This window comes from Hippocampus guttulatus, chromosome 15 (genome assembly GCF_054856545.1).
Source record: "Hippocampus guttulatus isolate MCC_2025c chromosome 15, RoL_Hgut_1.0, whole genome shotgun sequence".
NCBI lineage: Eukaryota > Metazoa > Chordata > Actinopteri > Syngnathiformes > Syngnathidae > Hippocampus > Hippocampus guttulatus.
Genome location: NC_141275.1, coordinates 1,836,621 through 1,854,168, shown reverse-complemented (window position 1 = coordinate 1,854,168; position 17,548 = coordinate 1,836,621). Strand labels below are relative to the sequence as shown.

The 17,548-nt window shown below is 44.9% G+C and overlaps 1 protein-coding gene across 4 annotated transcripts in view; it reads left to right on the top strand.

Annotated features, from left to right (window-relative positions):
- Positions 1-17,548, top strand: part of hlcs (holocarboxylase synthetase (biotin-(proprionyl-CoA-carboxylase (ATP-hydrolysing)) ligase)) — a 68,954-nt gene that overhangs the window by 42,823 nt on the left and 8,583 nt on the right. For 3 of the 4 annotated variants that reach the window (XM_086130473.1, XM_086130472.1, XM_086130475.1), the window contains exons 7-9: positions 5,550-5,617; positions 8,285-8,445; positions 12,679-12,793. In XM_086130473.1, the coding sequence (XP_085986599.1) occupies positions 5,550-5,617; positions 8,285-8,445; positions 12,679-12,793 (344 nt within the window). Of the gene's footprint in view, positions 1-5,549; positions 5,618-8,284; positions 8,446-12,678; positions 12,794-13,134; positions 13,382-17,548 lie in introns of all 4 variants that reach the window. The other variant, XR_015102991.1, reaches the window with a different exon arrangement.

The window sequence follows — 17,548 nt, the reverse complement described above, 5'->3', positions numbered from 1 at the left end:
CACCTGGTGGCCGGGCCTACACCCATGGGGCCCGGCCGGGCTCAGCCCGAAGAGGCAACGTGGGTCCCCCTTCTCATGGTCTCACCACCCGTAGGAGGGGTCAAAGGGGTCGGGTGCAATGTGAGCTGGGCAGCAGGCGGTCCGATCCTCTGCTGCAGAAGCTCGCTCTAGGGACATGGAATGTCACCTCTGGCAGGGAAGGAGCCCAAGCTGGTGTGTGGGGCAGAGAAGTTCCGACTGGATATAGTCGGACTTGCCTCCACACACAGCCTGGGTTCTGGTACCAGTTCTCTCGAGAGGGGTTGGACTCTCTTCCACTCTGGAATTGCTCACGGTTAGAGGCGCAGAGCAGGTGTGGGCATACTCATTGCCCCCCGGCTCAGTGCCTATACATTGGGGTTCACACCGGTAGACAAGAGGGTTGCCTCCCTCCGCCTTCGGGTGGGGACTGCTGTTTGTGCATATGCACTAAACAGGAGCTCAGCATACCCACCCTTTTTGGAGTCCTTGGAGGGTGTGCTGGAGAGTACTCCTGCTGGGGACTCCCTTGTTCTGCTGGGGGACTTCAGTGCTCACGTGGGCAATGACAGTGAGACCTGGAGGGGCGTGATTGGGAGGAACGCCCCCCCCCCCCCCCCCCGATCAGAACTCGAGTGGTGTTTTGTTATTGGACTTCTGTGCTCGTCACGGACTCTCCATAACGAACACCTTGTTCAAACATAAGGGTGTCCATATGTGCACTTGGCACCAGGACCCCCTGGGCCGTAGTTCGATGATCGACCTTGTGGTTGTATCATCGGATTTGCAGCCGCATGTTTTGGACACTCGGGTGAAGAGAGGGGCGGAGCTGTCAACTGATTACCACCTGGTGGTGAGTAGGCTCCGATGGTGGGGGAAGATGCCGGTCCGTCCTGGCAGACCCAAACGTATTGTGAGGGTTTGTTGGGAGCGTCTGGCGGAATCCCTTGTCAGAAGGAGTTTCAACTCCCACCTCCGACAGAGCTTTTCCCATGTTCCGGGGGACGCGGGGGACATTGAGTCAGAGTGGACCATGTTCCGTGCCCCTATTGTTGAGGCGGCCAATCTGAGTTGTGGCCGTAAGGTGGTTTGTGCCTGTCGTGGCGGCAACCCCTGTACTCGCTGGTGGACACCAGCAGTAAGGGATGCCGTCAAGCTTAAGAAGGAGTCCGATCCGGCCTTTATGGCCTGTGGGACCCCAGAGGCAGCTGACGAGTATCGACTGGCTAAGCGGAACGCAGCTTCGGTGGTCGCCGAGGCAAAAACCCGGGCGTGGGAAGAGTTCGGTGAGGCCATGGAAGCCGACTTCCGGACGGCTTCGAGGAAATTCTGGTCCACCATCCGACGTCTCAGGAGGGGGAAGCAGTGCACCACTAACACTGTGTACAGTGGGGATGGGGCGCTGCTGACTTCGACTCGGGACGTTGTGAACCGGTGGGCAGAGTACTTCGAAGACCTCCTCAACTCCACCAACACGCCTTCCTCGGAGGAAGCAGAGTCTGAGGATCCTGAGGTGGGCTCTAATATCTCTGTGGTTGAAGTCACCGATGTGGTTAAAAAGCTCCTCGGTGGCAGGGCCCCAGGGGTGGATGAGATCCGCCCAGAGTTCCTCAAGGCTCTGGATGCTCTGGGGCTGTCCTGGTTGACACGCCTCTGCAGCATCGCGTGGTCATCGGGGAGAGTGCCTCTGGATTGGCAGACCGGGGTGGTGGTCCCTCTTTTTAAAAAGGGGGACCGGAGGGTGTGTTACACAACTACAGAGGGATCACACTCCTCAGCCTCCCTGGTAAGGTCTATTCAGGGGTGCTGGAGAGGAGGGTCCGTCGGGAGGTCGAGCCTCAGATTGAGGAGGAGCAGTGTGGTTTTTGTCCTGGCCGTGGAACTGTGGACCTGCTCTACACCCTTAGCAGTGTCCTCGAGGGTACGTGGGAACTTGCCCAACCAGTCTACATGTGTTTTGTGGACTTGGAGAAGGCATTTGACCGTGTCCCTCGGGGGGTTCTGTGGTGGGTGCTTTGGGAGTATGGGGTACCGAGCCCCCTGATACGGGCTGTTCGGTCCCTATACTGCCGATGTCAGAGTTTGGTTCGCATTGCCGGCAATAAGTCGGAATCGTTTCCAGTGAGGGTTGGACTCCGCCAAGGCTGCCCTTTGTCGCCGATTCTGTTCATCACCTTTATGGACAGAATTTCTAGGCGCAGCCGAAGCGTTGAGTGGGTCCGCTTTGGGGGCCTCAGTATTGCATCTCTGCTTTTTGCAGATGATGTGGTACTGTTGGCTCCTTCAAGCAGGGCTCTCCAACTCTCACTGGAACGTTTCGCAGCCGAGTGTGAAGCGGTTGGGATGAAAATCAGCACCTCCAAATCTGAAACCATGGTCCTCAGTCGGAAAAGGGTGGAGTGCCCCCTCGGGGTCGGGGAGGAGATCTTGCCCCAAGTGGAGGAGTTTAAGTATATTGGGGTCTTGTTCACGAGTGAGGGCAGGAGGGAGCGAGAGATCGACAGGCGGATCCGTGCAGCGTCTGCTGTGATGCGGACGTTGTATCGGTCTGTCGTGGTAAAGAAGGAGCTGAGCGAAAGGGCGAAACTCTCAATTTACCGGTCGATCTACGTCCCAACCCTCATCTATGGTCACGAGCTATGGGTCGTGACCGAAAGAATGAGATCCCGGATACAAGCGGCCGAAATGAGTTTTCTCCGCAGGGTGTCCGGGCTCTCCCTTAGAGATAAGGTGAGAAGCTCGGTCATCCGGGAGGGGCTCAGAGTAGAGCCGCTTCTCCTCCACATCGAGAGGAGCCAGATGAGGTGGCTCGGGCATCTAATTAGGATGCCTCCTGGACGCCTCCCTGGTGAGCATGTCCCACTGGCAGGAGACCCCGAGGACGACCCAGGACACGCTGGGAGACTATGTCACCCAGCTGGCATGGGAACGCTTCGGGATCCCCCAGGAAGAGCTCGAAGAAGTGGCTGGGGAGAGGGAAGTCTGGGCTTCCCTCCTAAAGCTGCTGCCCCCGCGACCCGACCCCGGATAAGCGGTGGAAAATGGATGGATGGATGGATGGATGGATGGTGCAGTTCCCCTTTAAGTCATACAGTTTTCAAGTTGATAAATTTAGAATTTTAATGGAAGAATTAAAAAAAAATGTTCGACAAACATTCCAGAGCCCTATTGATTGTCATACATCTCATCACACAATGTATCAAGAATATCTTCTTATGTATTTCAAAGCAGGCAATGTCTACTGTAAAACAAACACAGAACTTGTGCCAGCCGATTTGGACCCTCAACCAAAATTAGCAACCTTTTTTTTTTTTTTTTTTTTTTTTTTTTTTTTTTTTTTTTTTTAAATCGTTATGATGGCATCTGGCATCAGCAGCTCTTTGCTCTTACGCTTCCATTATATCAACAGCTAAGAGCATTTGACCAACCGGTACCTGGTGCAAAGAAACCAGCAAAATTCAGTCGGTGAGACTGATGGTGGGCAAATTTTGGCTCGGGGGTGATGACTTTTAAAAATGGACAGAAGGGCCGAGTCACCACAAAATAAAATAAAAAAGCATTTTTAACAGTGCGTATCAAGCAAAAACAGAAAAGAATTAAAGTATTAACATACCTTTTAGGGCGGTTCAGTAGTCCAGTGGTTAGCACGTCGACTTCACAGTGCAGAGGTACCGGTTGCAGAGGTTCAATTCCAGCTCCGGCCTCCTGTGTGGAGTTTGCATGTTCTCCCCAGACCTGCGTGGGTTTTCTCCGGGTACTCCGATTCCCTCCCACGTTCCAAAAACATGCATGGCAGGCTGATTGAACACGCTAAAATTGTCCCTAGGTGTGAGTGTGAGCGCGCATGGTTGTTCGTCTCTGTGTGCCCTGCGATTGGCTGGAAACCAGTTCAGGGTGTCCCCCGCCTACTGCCCGAAGACGGCTGGGATAGGCTCCAGCACCCCCCGCGACCCGAGTGAGGATTAAGCGGTTCGGAAAATGAATGAATGAATGATATACCTTTTAGGGGGAACAGTGTTGTTGATACCCTTTTTTGCCAGTGCATCAAAGTCTGGTGGTAACTCTGTTGTGGTGATTCTTCGAACAGATTTGAGGTGTTCATCACTCAGTCGGGATCTGTCGGATGTTTTGTTCATTTTCATCATACTTAGTCTGTTCACACACACACACGTCAAGTCAAACAACACCAGCATCCTCTGTGCCATCTTCTGGATGTATCCATCCATTTTCCAAACCGCTTGATCCTCATTAGGGCCGCGGGGGGTGCTGGAGCCTATCCCAGCTGTCTTCGGGCAGTAGGCGGGGGACACCCTGAATCGGTTGCCAGCCAATCGCAGGGCACACAGAGACGAACAACCATCCACGCTCACATTCACACCTAGGGACAATTTAGAGCGTTCAATCAGCCTGCCATGCATGTTTTTGGAATGTGGGAGGAAACCGGAGTACCCGGAGAAAACCCACGCAGGCCCGGGGAGAACATGCAAACTCCACACAGGGAGGCCGGAGCTGGAATTGAACCCGGTACCTCTGCACTGTGAAGTCGACGTGCTAACCACTGGACTACCGGGCAGTTAAAGGGAGATGAACTTCTACTTTAACATCATGTCACATTGGAGATCAATCAGTTCCATCTCTCACTCAGTTTCTGGGTCTTGTGAGAAGGGACATGACACAAGCTGAAGTGGCCTGTCATTTTTACCAAAATCACAAAACCGACAGAATTCTTCATGCAGGTCACCCATTGATTTTCTGTATTTTTTCACATGTTGCGTGGTCCCTTTTAACATAGCCAGTGAGGGGAATGAGGGAATGACTTGTCTGAAATTTGCTCTGAAAATAAACCTGTATGGTTTTGAAGGCACTGATGTTTGCTTGCATTTCATGCACATGCTTTTTTTCCTTGTTACGTCACATTCAGCTCATTCATGTAGGTCAGTATGTCCGTAGTAAAAGCTAAATCACACAGCCAGTCTGTGTAATAAATCAATCAGTCACATTAAACATGAATACTCTGTGTCTGAAACAACGTATGGGGCCCGCGGACCAAAGGTTGTCTACCACTGGGTTACACTGAGATTGACAGTCTTTTTTTAATACACATTTCTCTTATATATTGTCGTCTTAACTAACTGAGCCATTACAACACACTGAATGGGGTTTTTAAAAATACTATATGCAAGGATCTATAAACGCCCCACCCCCCCCCCCCCCATCCCCCCCATCATTTCCACACGTTTCATGCTGCATTGTTTGTGCTGCGTTGTTTTCAGTTGTGGGTTACACACAGTCCTGTAATGTTGCAATGACATTAACGGTACAGCATACAAACCTGTGCTGCAAACAATTAATGTGGCCCGTAATTATTTTGCTGACAAGCCTCTCATACTATCTTCACAGTACAAAGTGTTGCTCATTTGAGGTTCATAAGCAACATAAAGTACATTCTTCGAAGGGATTATCACAAACTGTTTTCTTTGTTTCAATTTTGTAGTTTTAATGCCTTCTTCTAAATATTTGTCTCCCTCTAGACTAAATCTGCATTTACCAGAAGATGTTGGTTTAATAGTCATAGCTGCTCAACAAAGTCAGGGCAGAGGTCAGTGCTCCTGCATAGTGAGTCTGCATACATACTGTGTGTCACATGACAGATACAAGGAAAATATGGTTTGTATAAACACTTAACTGTGTGCTATTCTCTCTTTGTGCTGAGCATCTTTGGCATACAGTATTTGTATACCATGGCTTCCCAGGTCAAATCAGGCAAATTCATTTTTTTAAGGGACATTATTTTAAGCAAAAATGAACATAATTGCATCTGGAAATTTAAAGTACATTGGTCAAGCATGTTTTCAAAATGTCCCTCATTTAATACAAAATTAGATGTTTGTTTACTTAGCATTTAGAGCAGGGGTGTCCAAACTCGTTCCTCACTGGCCGCTGTCCTGCCTGTTTTCCAGCTCTCCCAGGAGCAACACACCTGATTCAAATAATCAGGAACGTTCTCATGCTGCTTAAGAGCTGGCTGATGAGCTGATCATCTGAATCAGGTGTGTTGCAGCCGGGAGAGCTGGAAAACAGGCAGGACAGTGGCTCTCCAGGCCCGGAGCTGGACATGCCTGATTTAGAACATAGTCCTGAAAAGGAAAATGACAGCCGTTCGTAAAAAAATAAAATAAAAGGCATACTTTTTTAAATTTAAAAAAAAAATTCCACTAAATTTAGATAGACCAGTGACCAGCGATAGACACACACATAGGACAAAACCAAAGAGGCTTCCTTTTGAAGAAGGTACTTCAAATGTATGGTTTGTGCATGGGACATGCAGCCTGAATGGGCTGTTAGACTTAGTCCTGTCCGACTAGATAAGGTCTAGGGCTGGACAATTATCCCAAAAAAAAAAATCACTGTTGCTTTAATTGACGTTGAAATCAATAATTGAAAATTATTATTCATTGATTTTAAAATGTAGTATGTATTCAACTACAGTCATACCTCGGTTTTCGACCATAATCCTTCCAGAAGGCTGTTCGAAAACCGATTTGTTCGAAAACCGAAACCACGCTCTTTTTAAAAAAATCTTTATTGAACACGTCTGCTCACAATGGAACGCTACACGAGAAAGTGTCACTTCCTCGTCTACCCGAGGAAGCGTCACTTCCTCGTGTAATGAAGGCAAGAGGAGTCAAGTGGCGCATTCAAGTGCACTCAGTTTGGTCGAGAACCGATTTTCGGTCGTAATCCGAGGCATAAAAAACTCGAAATTTTTGGTCAAAAACCGATTTGGTCGAGAACAGAGACGTTCGAAAACTGAGGTTTGACTCTACTGAAAACTATCAATTAGCCTCATGTCCATTCATTCCAGCACATTGAACTTTATTCTTGAACACTACTTGTTTTCTCAAGTCCAAAATAACCTTGCAAATATGTGAAATTCAAGCCTCTTGCATTTCATTCTGCTACATCCACATCTTTGATGCCTTCCATCTGTGCAAACATTGATGCCTTCAATGAGCATTACCCTTATCTCTTTATCATGTTTATTTTATCTTATGTTATTTTCACATCTCTTGGCATTTACTGGGCTAATTAGGGATCTCATGGATAGTATTTCTTGCCGTCATGTGAAAATGTGTTGTTTTGGCAAAAAGTCATCGGAAAATTCCTTAAAAACTCAACACTAAATATAACCTGAAAGAACAAGGAGAAGATACATTAGTAAGAGGGTAAATGAGAACAGACTAATAAATAGCAACTGAAAAAAACTAAAACAAATACTGGCTGTCAATGTGTTTTAGCCTCGTCGGGGCAGTGTGGTGGCTGTAGTGCACACTTATAAGATAAAATAAGATATCCTTTATTTGTCCCACACTGGGGAAATTTACAGCCTCCAGCAGCAAGAATGTAGGCAGAAAGAAGAAGAAAAAACAAACAAACACCGTTCAATTAAGTGCAATATAAATACAAAATGGATAAATCGCAGTGCTATTTACAGTTGTTTTCCACATCATTTAATTATTATTAATATTATTGTTGCTATTTTTTATTCAGCAGCCTTATGAGAACAGATCAAAGTTGTGATTCACTGTTTTAGAATTTGTGTCCTTGAATAGTGTTATCTTAAACCTGTGTGAATACTTTTCCACAGCATGCGTTTGTGAATATTCCTTTTAGGAATATCACTCCCTAAATCAATGCTAATTTCCTATTAGCAATTGAGTAGGATCCTTCATTGACTTCAGCTTTATCGTAAACGGAGTTTTAAAAACTGTCTGTGTAATTCTCTGTTGTATTTTTAGTTTTTCAGTTAACTCCCACTCGGGCTTAAGGCATGGAAGCCAGATCCGGCCCGCCACATCATTTTATGTGGCCCGCAAAAGCAAACCATGTGTCAACTTGCATGATCCTTGCTAAAATCTGTACCAAAGGGTCATTTTTAAATTCTTCAACTTTTTCAAATACGATAAAGTCAGTCAAGAAAGCGATTACCGGTATATATTGTTTGTATTGTCTAGTTAATTTCATCAGCTTTCTGTTAAAGCTGTTAAGGCAAATATCTAGGGTGGCTAACAGTCGTCTCTCTCACAGAGTTGATACCTGTACTGCTCTGCACTTAATAGGAGCCGAATCCCATCTCCACATTCAAAACCAAAAAAAGAACAAACTCTAGGAAAGTGACCTTTTTTCAGTTACTTGAGGATCTGAATTCTGAATGATAAAAAAAAAAAAAATCCCATTCATTTATGTACTGTATGTACCGCTGCAGGGAGGGGAAGAAATGCCTGGCTGAGCCCTCTGGGTTGTGCCATGTTCACGCTATGTGTCCAGATAAAGCTGAGTTCAAGGCTTGGACAGAGGATTTCCTTTCTGCAACATCTGGCTGCTCTTGCTGTGATTGAAGCTGTGCGTACACTTCCTGGATATGAGGTATCAATATACACATTTTATTGTGTCAGGTTTATCAACAGTTGTGATATTCGTGTGGTCTGTACGAGTACTGTATGGCCTGATTTACTAAAGATTTGCGATACAAAATTGGGCATAAACTTGACTGCTCACTCCAACGAGGAAGCTGATCGACAAATCAGAAGCACCACGGATTGCGTCTGTCAAATGGGCAAATATTGCTGCACAATAATTTTGCACCTTCTGAGAGGAATATATGCAAATAGATGAATTTAGCTTGGTAAAGTGATTTCTCAAACCAAAGGCGAATTGCAATGGCTGATTTAGATTATTTAATTACTGTGCCTGAAAGGCACTGCAAACCACTCTGCAGTGTACCACAGGCAAAATGAGAGGTGGCAAGAAGGTATTTTATGTTCAAGTAAACATTTTTAATGCCACAAACAACAATTATTGAGACATATCATCCATTCAGGAATGCAGTTTCGGAGCTTCTGAACTATGTAAAGGCTGACACACAAGGAAAGGCCTCCGCCTTTGGGTCTGCATGGGTCGTTTCAGTTCAAAGTAAAAATTGTGCCGACCGTTCCCAAGTTTAATATGCAATGAATGTTATGTAGGAAGGGCGGCCCGGTAGTTTAGTGGTTAGCACGTTGACTTCACAGTGCAGAGGTAATTCCAGCTCCGGCCTCCCTGTGTGGAGTTTGCATGTTCTCCCCTGGCCTGCGTGGGTTTTCTCCGGGTGCTCCGGTGTCCTCCCACGTTCCAAAAACATGCATGGCAGGCTGATTGAACACACTAAATTGTCCACAGGTGTGAGTGTGAGCGCGCATGGTTGTTCGTGTCTGTGTGCCCTGCGATTGGCTAGCAACCGGTTCAGGGTGTCCCCCGCCTACTGCCCGAAGGCGGCTGGGATAGGCTCCAGCACCCCCCGCGACCCTTGTGAGGATTAAGTGGTTCAGAAAATGGATGGATGGATGGATGTCATGTAGGATGAGTGGATGAATCCCAATTTCCACACTGTACCCCACCACACCTGGCCTCTGTTGCTTTTCTTTTGCAATTGGTCCAAATAAATTGGGGCGTGATCAACTGAACTCAACTCAAGTGTAATGAAAGAGCATTTTAAAACAACCATCAATGCATACAAAGTGCTGTACATGGAGGAAAAATTAAGTCGTAAAACAAATTACCGTATTTCCCGCACTAAAAGACATGAGGTGCACCTTCAATGAATGGCTATTTTGTAAATTGTTTTCATACATTAGACGCTTCGCATTAAAATGTGCAATCTACAATGCCTCCACTAGATGGTGCTACGCTCCTTCCATTCAACTCGAGAGTCATCCGTTCAACTTGAGGCGTTCATGACCACCTCTGAAAAATGTAAATTAAGTATTACTGTACTTAAATGAAACTACGAAAATTGAATATAATGCATCAAAACAGAAAATCAAGCGAGGAAATCACAAAATAAATTCTATATATCTCACCCCCCCCCCCCCCCCCTACAGAATTTATTTTGTGATTTCCTCGCTTGATTTCCTTCGTGGTTTCATTGAAGTAAGAATTAATTTACGTTTTTCGGAGGCGGCCATGAACGCCTCCCGAGCGGAACGGAAGAAGGCACGGAGACGGACAAAGACGTACCTGTATTTGCTGGGACTGTGAAAAACATTAATAAAGTCTGCGTTTAAAAAAATAATAAAACCACAACCACAGCTCTCCTTTTTTTCAACAAATACAGGTGCGTCTTTGTCCGTCTCCTTCCCTACTTTTCTTCCGGTCAACTCGAGAGCCGTTCATGACCGCCTGCGAAAAACGCATTGGCATTTCCTTTATCGTAGCTCCAACAGTACGACCAGATAAGATAAGATAAGAAAACCTTTACAATGGAGAAATTCCCACTTCACGGCAGCAAAGTTATGAGAGGAAGAAGTAGAAGAACAGAATAGGAGCTGTTGGAAAGGCAGCCACTCTCGCGGCGCCATCTTGAAGTCAAAATAACACAAGATGTCAGTCGTAGTTATTTATTCCTTTGTTGTGTATTCACAAATGATGAAATCACAATACAAATTCTGTAGGGGGGGCTATAGAATTTATTTTGTGATATACTCGCTTGCTTTTCAGTTTTGATGTATTATTTTCAATTTTCGTACAGTAGTTTCATTGAAGCAATCATTACTTTACGTTTTTCGGAGGCGGTCTTGAACGCCTCTCGAGTCGAATGGAAGAAGGCACGGAGACGTACAAAGACGTACCTGTATTTGTTGAGACTGTTTTAAAAAATGAACACCACAGCTCTCCTTTTTTCAGAGCTGCAACACAAACTTATTTAATAAAGCAGCGACACAGTTCACTGAACCAACAGCAAGTTATAACATTGGAAGCATGTCTCCAAGAACGAGCCATCTTGGAGTCGACGTATTACCGTAATGACCATACAAAAGACGCACCGGATTTTAAGGCGCTCGTGAGCTTTTAAGAAAATTGAAGACTTTTGGTGCGCCCTATAGTGCGGAAAATACGGTAATAACGACAACAAAAAGCACAAAAACAATAAAACCCATACTAAGTCAAAAGCGAAAGAATAAAAATGAGCTTGCCTAACGTTTAGCGGGTGGTCATTCCAAACACTCGATCCCGACTGAGCCTTTACTTCGTCCTCGGTACCTCCAGCAGTATTTGGTCCGTAGACCTAAGGCACTGGGCAGGTGCGTAGGGGTGGAGGAGCTCAGAGAGGTGTGGTAGGGCGAAACCAACTTTGCACGCCTTTGGTGCACAGTGCAGACTTGTATCATAAAGCATTGTGCCACACAGTGTGCTGAAATATAGTATTTGCCCCCTCTCTAATTTCTGTGTTCTTTGCATATTTATCACAGTTCATTAAATCAATTTTAATATCATACAGAAACTACCTAAGTCAGACATGTCCAGCTCCGGGCCTGGAGGGCCACCGTGCTGCCTGTTTTCAAGCCCCCCCGCCTGCAACACACCTGATTCAGATGATCAGCTCATCAGCCAGCTCTGAAGCAGCATTAGAATGATCCTGATGATTTGAATCAGGTGTGTTGCTCCTGGGAGAGCTGGAAAACAGGCAGGACAGCGGCCCTTGAGGACCGAGTTTGGACACCCCTGACCTAAGGAAATACAAAATGCAGTTTCTAAATACCAATTTAATTTAATTTAATAAAAACTACTAGTTCTACCTGTACAAAATCCGGAAGGGAGCAAATACTTTTCCACGGCACTATAATATTGCATGTGTGGCGAGTCTCGGCCACTGGTTTTTCAAAATGTTATTTGCTGTTCCACGATGTTGTGACGTCGCAAAATTACAGCCCAAATGCGAAAAGACGAAAAATCCATTTGCGGGTTCAAGCGAGAGAGAAACAACCACCAAGACAAAAATAGAGCATAGACACAGCACACATATATTGTGGTTTACAACAATACTTAACCATATTTAATTTCATATGTGTCACTGGATCATATACTGAAGCTTGTAATAAAAACTTTTGTGAGCAACATGCGCCGTTCTTCGGATCCACTCATTTGAATAAAAGTGAGCTGTCATTCATTCGGCGCCTCTCATTCATTTGGCCACCTCTCCGCGGCTTGTCATCATCACCCTCTAGCATCCAAAACCCTAGAGGCAGGGATCATGACTGCCAAGGTTCCAGGCTGCGACTTCTTATGCCAGAGGGTTATCATGACGAATCGCCGGTGGCAGCAACTCGGAAAGGCGTGTAAGTGAAGCTTCGAATGCCAGAGGGTGACGATGAAAAGCCGTCTGGGGCAGAAACTCGGAGAGGTGGCCAATGAAGCATTGACTGACGGACATCTGTCGACCAATCAGAAAACAATTACGTATCTGCCCTACTCAGCCTACGTTTTAGAAACAGCTCGGTGGAGGTTGTGAAAAGCGGTTTCAATTTAACCACATGGCCAAAGTGCAGTGGAGAAATAAATCAGTGCGGGGCAATGCCATTTTGGTGTAGAACAATACAGCTTTACTAAAAGATCTTAATTGATTCCAGGAAACTACAGACAATGTGGAATCAGAGTGAACACACAATTTTGTGCCTTCTACTTTGATTGATCTTAAATTAGACCATCTCATGATGTAGCCTGATGGCTACTTTAAGTTAATTTGTAATTTTATAATATCACATCATACCTAATGTTTGAAATTACAATGGTTTTGAATATAATGCATTGCAATTGGTGATATTTTATGAAATTGTTCCTCAGGACATTGACCTGCGGGTAAAGTGGCCCAACGACATCTACTACAGCAATCTGATGAAGCTTGGAGGTGTTCTTGTGACTTCCACTGTAATGGGTTCAACCTTCCATCTGTTAATAGGTAACCTCTTCTTGTGTCACTCTAGTGTTTAAAATTCACGCTTATCCTCAAGGTCTGTGCTCCCTATCACAAAAAGATATGATGTCATTTTTAAGGCATTCTACAGTTTTGAAAACAGTGTGTCTTCCTCATCTCAACGAACAAAAAAATGGTGTTTTAAAAATTAACATAAGTATGGTTTGGAAAAAAAAAAACCAAAACACAATTTCCCAAACGGGCAAAATCGCTCTTTCTGCTTGGCTCTCGGCGAAGGCGGACGCTTTTTTGCTCTGCTCCTGTCCCCCCCCCCCCCCCCCCCCCCGCCTTGCTCGCCACTCAGTCTATGTGCTGTCCTTGTCTAGATTATCCTAGCCTCCTGCCGTAATTTCATCCTAAAAACAAACCATGGAATTGGTTGGCTGGTCTCTCGATGCCATCGACAAAATTTTCTCGACGAGAAGAGCAGGCAGTGGGGAGCCTACTTGCCCCTCGGGACATTTGCTGCCGGGTACACCCTAGATCCCTGGAGGAAGTGGAGAATGGTGTGCCTGTCAATACTGTCCGTTGAGGAGGTGGAAGACATCTACATTATCGGCCTTCTGACAGCAGGTATGCTGCTGTTTGGTGTTAGCGGTTTCTTGATCTTTCGAAAATTTAAATGATGGGAGCAGCTTTATTGGAAGTGAAGAAGCTGCCGGTCTTTTTTGGGATGGCACGGCGCGGATGTCCAACACTCAGACTCAAGCGGTGACTGAGCTCAACCGCAGAATGGATGCAGTTTGGAGCATCATTGCAAGATGGAGAACAACTTGGAGAAATTGGGATCCGCGCTCAAGGAAAAGAAATCGCGGATTTGGCTGATCGGCGCCATTGAAGAGACAGACCACGGACTGAAGGCTGTCTGGAATTGTAGGCAGTCGTTCCCAAAACATCTGCCCATCCATCCGCCCCCTCATTACATGTTATGTCTTGTGACTTGTTGTAACTGTCATATGCTTTTGACGTGCTGGGTATTTTTTTTTTTCCGAGACTTAAATTATCCTCAGGAGAGGATAGTTCGAGCATGTTTTTTTTCCCCTCTCCTTCCCTAGTGTTTTACTTTCTTAACTAAGATCTCGGGCGCTGTACATACGGCGAGTACCGACAGGCCCTTTACACTGTATCCCATGTTCGTTCTTGTTTTTCATGTTTCTTGTGCAGAGCGTGCCTGTTAAGTCCAAATTACCCCATGGGGAGAAATGAAGTTTTCTGAATCTGAATAGTGATAGATGTAAACAAGAATACTTTGATCTCTGTGGCAATAAGTGTTACTGGACTGGACATGATGTTCGTTACTGAACTGAATGCAATATTTCACATAGGACTGGTGTGAGGGCTCTTCCTGGTGTTGATCTTCATGGTCCTTGTCCTAGATAAAAATAAACAAACAAAAAGCACATAGGACATCAAAGCCTGAACTTTGTGGAAAATCTGAAACATGGCTATTAAGTTTTGGAGTTAGTCCTCCCAAAACGTTTTGGTCTTTTTGGTCTAATTCTTGTTGTTGTTTTGCTGATTCAGAAAAAGGAACATGGTTCATGGACGTCATAGGATGGCAGTGTAAATTTTTATTTGGATCTGTTTGACTGGTGCAATACAATACCGTATCTTCCGCACTGTAAGGTGCACTTAAAAGCATTCCATTTTCTCAAAAGCCAACAGTCAGCCTTATAATCAGATGCGCCTTAAATAAGGTGTTACTGTCTCTTTTTGTTCCCCATTGAGTTGTTTCAAGTTCAGACCATGACGTGTGTGTGTGTGTGTGTGTGTGTGTGTGTGTGTGTGTGTGTGTGTGTGTGTGTGTGTGTGTGTGTGTGTGTGTGTATATATATATATATATTAGAGATGTCAAACGATTAAAATATTTAATCTAATTAAAAATGCAACTGTCATAATTAACTCAAATGAACTAAAAAATTAATCGTGATTACTCACACATTTTTTTATCGTTTCTGAATTTCCTTTTACATTTTTTGTCCTATTTTTCCCCATTTTAATGCTCTCATCAACTTGGAATCATGAATCAGTTTTCTATGTGCCAAATATTTGGCTTTTTTCGGAGCTGCAACACAAACTTATTTAATAAAGCAGCAACACAGTTCACTGAACCAACGGCAAGTTATAACACTGGAAGCATGTCTCCAGGAAGGAGCCATCTTGGAGTCGACGTATTACCGTAATGACCATACACAAGACGCACAGGATTTTAAGGCGCTCGGTGAGCTTTTAAGAAAATAAAGACTTTTTGGTGCGCCCGATAGTGCGGAAAATATGATAGTTAAAAGTATTCTGTCCGCATTATAAAATAACTTAAATATCTCAATGAAAAATGTCCTGTCTCCGATGTTAAATTCAGGCCAAATATTTTGGGATTTATTTTCAATCCATTGAACCAATTTGAGTCTCATTGGTGGATGGCAGACCAAAAGTTTAGGTGTACCATGATTAATTTTCTGTTTGCTGTCTCTCCCAACTGTTGCAATCAATTGGATATGAATGGGTTGAACAAACACATACACAGTGCCCTGAAAAAGTATGTGTCCCCTTCCTGATTTCTGTTTTCTTTGCATATTTATCACACACCAAGAGTTTATTTAGTTCATCAAACCAATTTTAAAATCACACCGAAGGGGTGTTCACACGTACATAGTTACACCGTTGTATCCCCTGAAAACAGCTTAAACCGGAGCAAATTTAACCCTGCTCAAGGAGGTGGTTTAATAATTTGCTCCGGAGTAAATGCTTGTTTGCGGGGCAGCACCGATGTAAAATGGTACGTGTGAACGCTACAGGGGTAGACTCGCTACGCATGAGAAGAGTTGATTACATACGGGTAGAATGCGTTGCTTTCGTGCTCTGTTGTACTTCCGTTATCTTTCCTTTTGTAGGAGACTGGACTGTCTCGGAGTTGTTTGTGTAGTTTGTTCCTCTGTTGTGTGTTCACAACCCCCCCCCCCCCCCCCCACCCACCCATATAATTTATTTTGTGATTTCCTCTCTTGATTTTCTGTTTGGCGTGTTATATATGTTTGGTTTGCTGAGTGTCATTGAAGCCATTGTTGATTTACGTTTTTGAGGGCGGTCATTGAACGCCTCTCAAGCAGAAGGCAGTGCCTTCAAGGCATGGTGACCGAGAAGGAGAAGGACGTGCCTGTAGTTGCTTGAGTTAAACAAATGAATAAAGTGTGTTTAAAAACAACCAACATGACAGCTCTTAGTTTTCTATCGTTTTACACCGCTGCAGAAACTGCCGTGTGAACGCAAGTGGGGCTCACCGGGGTAAACACGCTTCTCTTTAGTCAGCAGCTTTTTACATGTGAACGCTCCACAAAATTTGCACCGGTGTAAGATACTGTATATCGCAACAAAATACATCGGTACAGCACCGATGCAAATGTGTGCCGTGTGAACACCCCTAGAGACAACCCTAGGAAACACAAAATGCAGTTTCTAAATGCCAATTAAATTTATTCAGACAAACAAAAAATCAAAACCTACCTCCCTGTGTAAAAAAGCACTTGCCCCCTGAACCGAATAATGGGTTGTACCACCCTTGGCAGCAATAACTGAAATCAAGCGTTTGCGATAATTGATTATGAATCGTTGACATCGCTGTGCAGGAATTTTGGCCCACTCTTCACAGAATTGCTTCAACTCTGCCATATTGGAGGGTTTTTCTTTTGGTTTTGTTCCCCCATGTGCCCTTTTTGTCTGCACCTGTTCTCGTCATCCATGTTCCTTGTGTGAACCAATCTGCTCCCTCAACCCTTTGTGTCTTGTGGAGGTGTTTCTCGATGTCTCGTCACTTTGCTCGTATTTAGTTCCCTGAGTTCTGTCAGTCTTTGTTGGGTCATTGTCATTGTGAGTGTGAGTATGTGAGTATCTGTATGCTCCTTGTCACACTTTGTTTTTGGTCACAGGGTTTTGCTACTTTGGTTCCTGTGGTTTTCTGGACTTTGTGTATTTGAGTGAGTGTTTTTCCCGTGTACACCTGTTTGCATTTTTGTTAAATAAATTTTGGTCACTCCACCCTGCTCCTCCCTGCCTCCCTGCTTTTTGTGGTCCTCTACTCCAACATCATGCAAAACGTGACAGTTTTCTAGCATGAACTGCCCGTTTAAGGTCACACCACAGCATATCAATTGGATTTACATCCAGACTTTGACTTGGCCACTCCAAAACCCTATTTTTTTTTCTTTAGCCATTCAGAGGTGGAGTTGTTGGTGTGTTTCGGATTGTTGTCTTGCTGCATGATCCAAGAGCACTCGAGTTTGAGGGCGCAAATTGATTGTCGGACATTCTACTTCAAGATTTCCTGGTAGACTGTAGATTCATTGTCCCATCAATCACAGCAAGTTGTCCTGGTCCTGAAGTATCAAAGCAGCCATAGAACATCACACTGCCACCACCATGCTTCTCAGTTGGCATCATGTTCATTTTATCAAATGCTGTGCCATTTTTACCCCAGACGTAACGAGCCGCACATCTTCCATTTTTGACTCATCAGTCCATAGTGTTTTTCCAAAAGTCTTGAAGATCATTAAGATGTCTTTTGGCAAATGTGAGACATACCTTTTGTGTTCTTTTTGGACCGCAATGGATTTTGCCTGGGAACTCTCCCATCCATCCATCCATTTTCTAATCCGCTTATCCTCACAAGGGTCACGGGCAAGCTGGAGTCTATCCCAGCTGTCTTCAGGGCAGGAGGTGGGGTACACCCATAACTGTTTGCCAGCC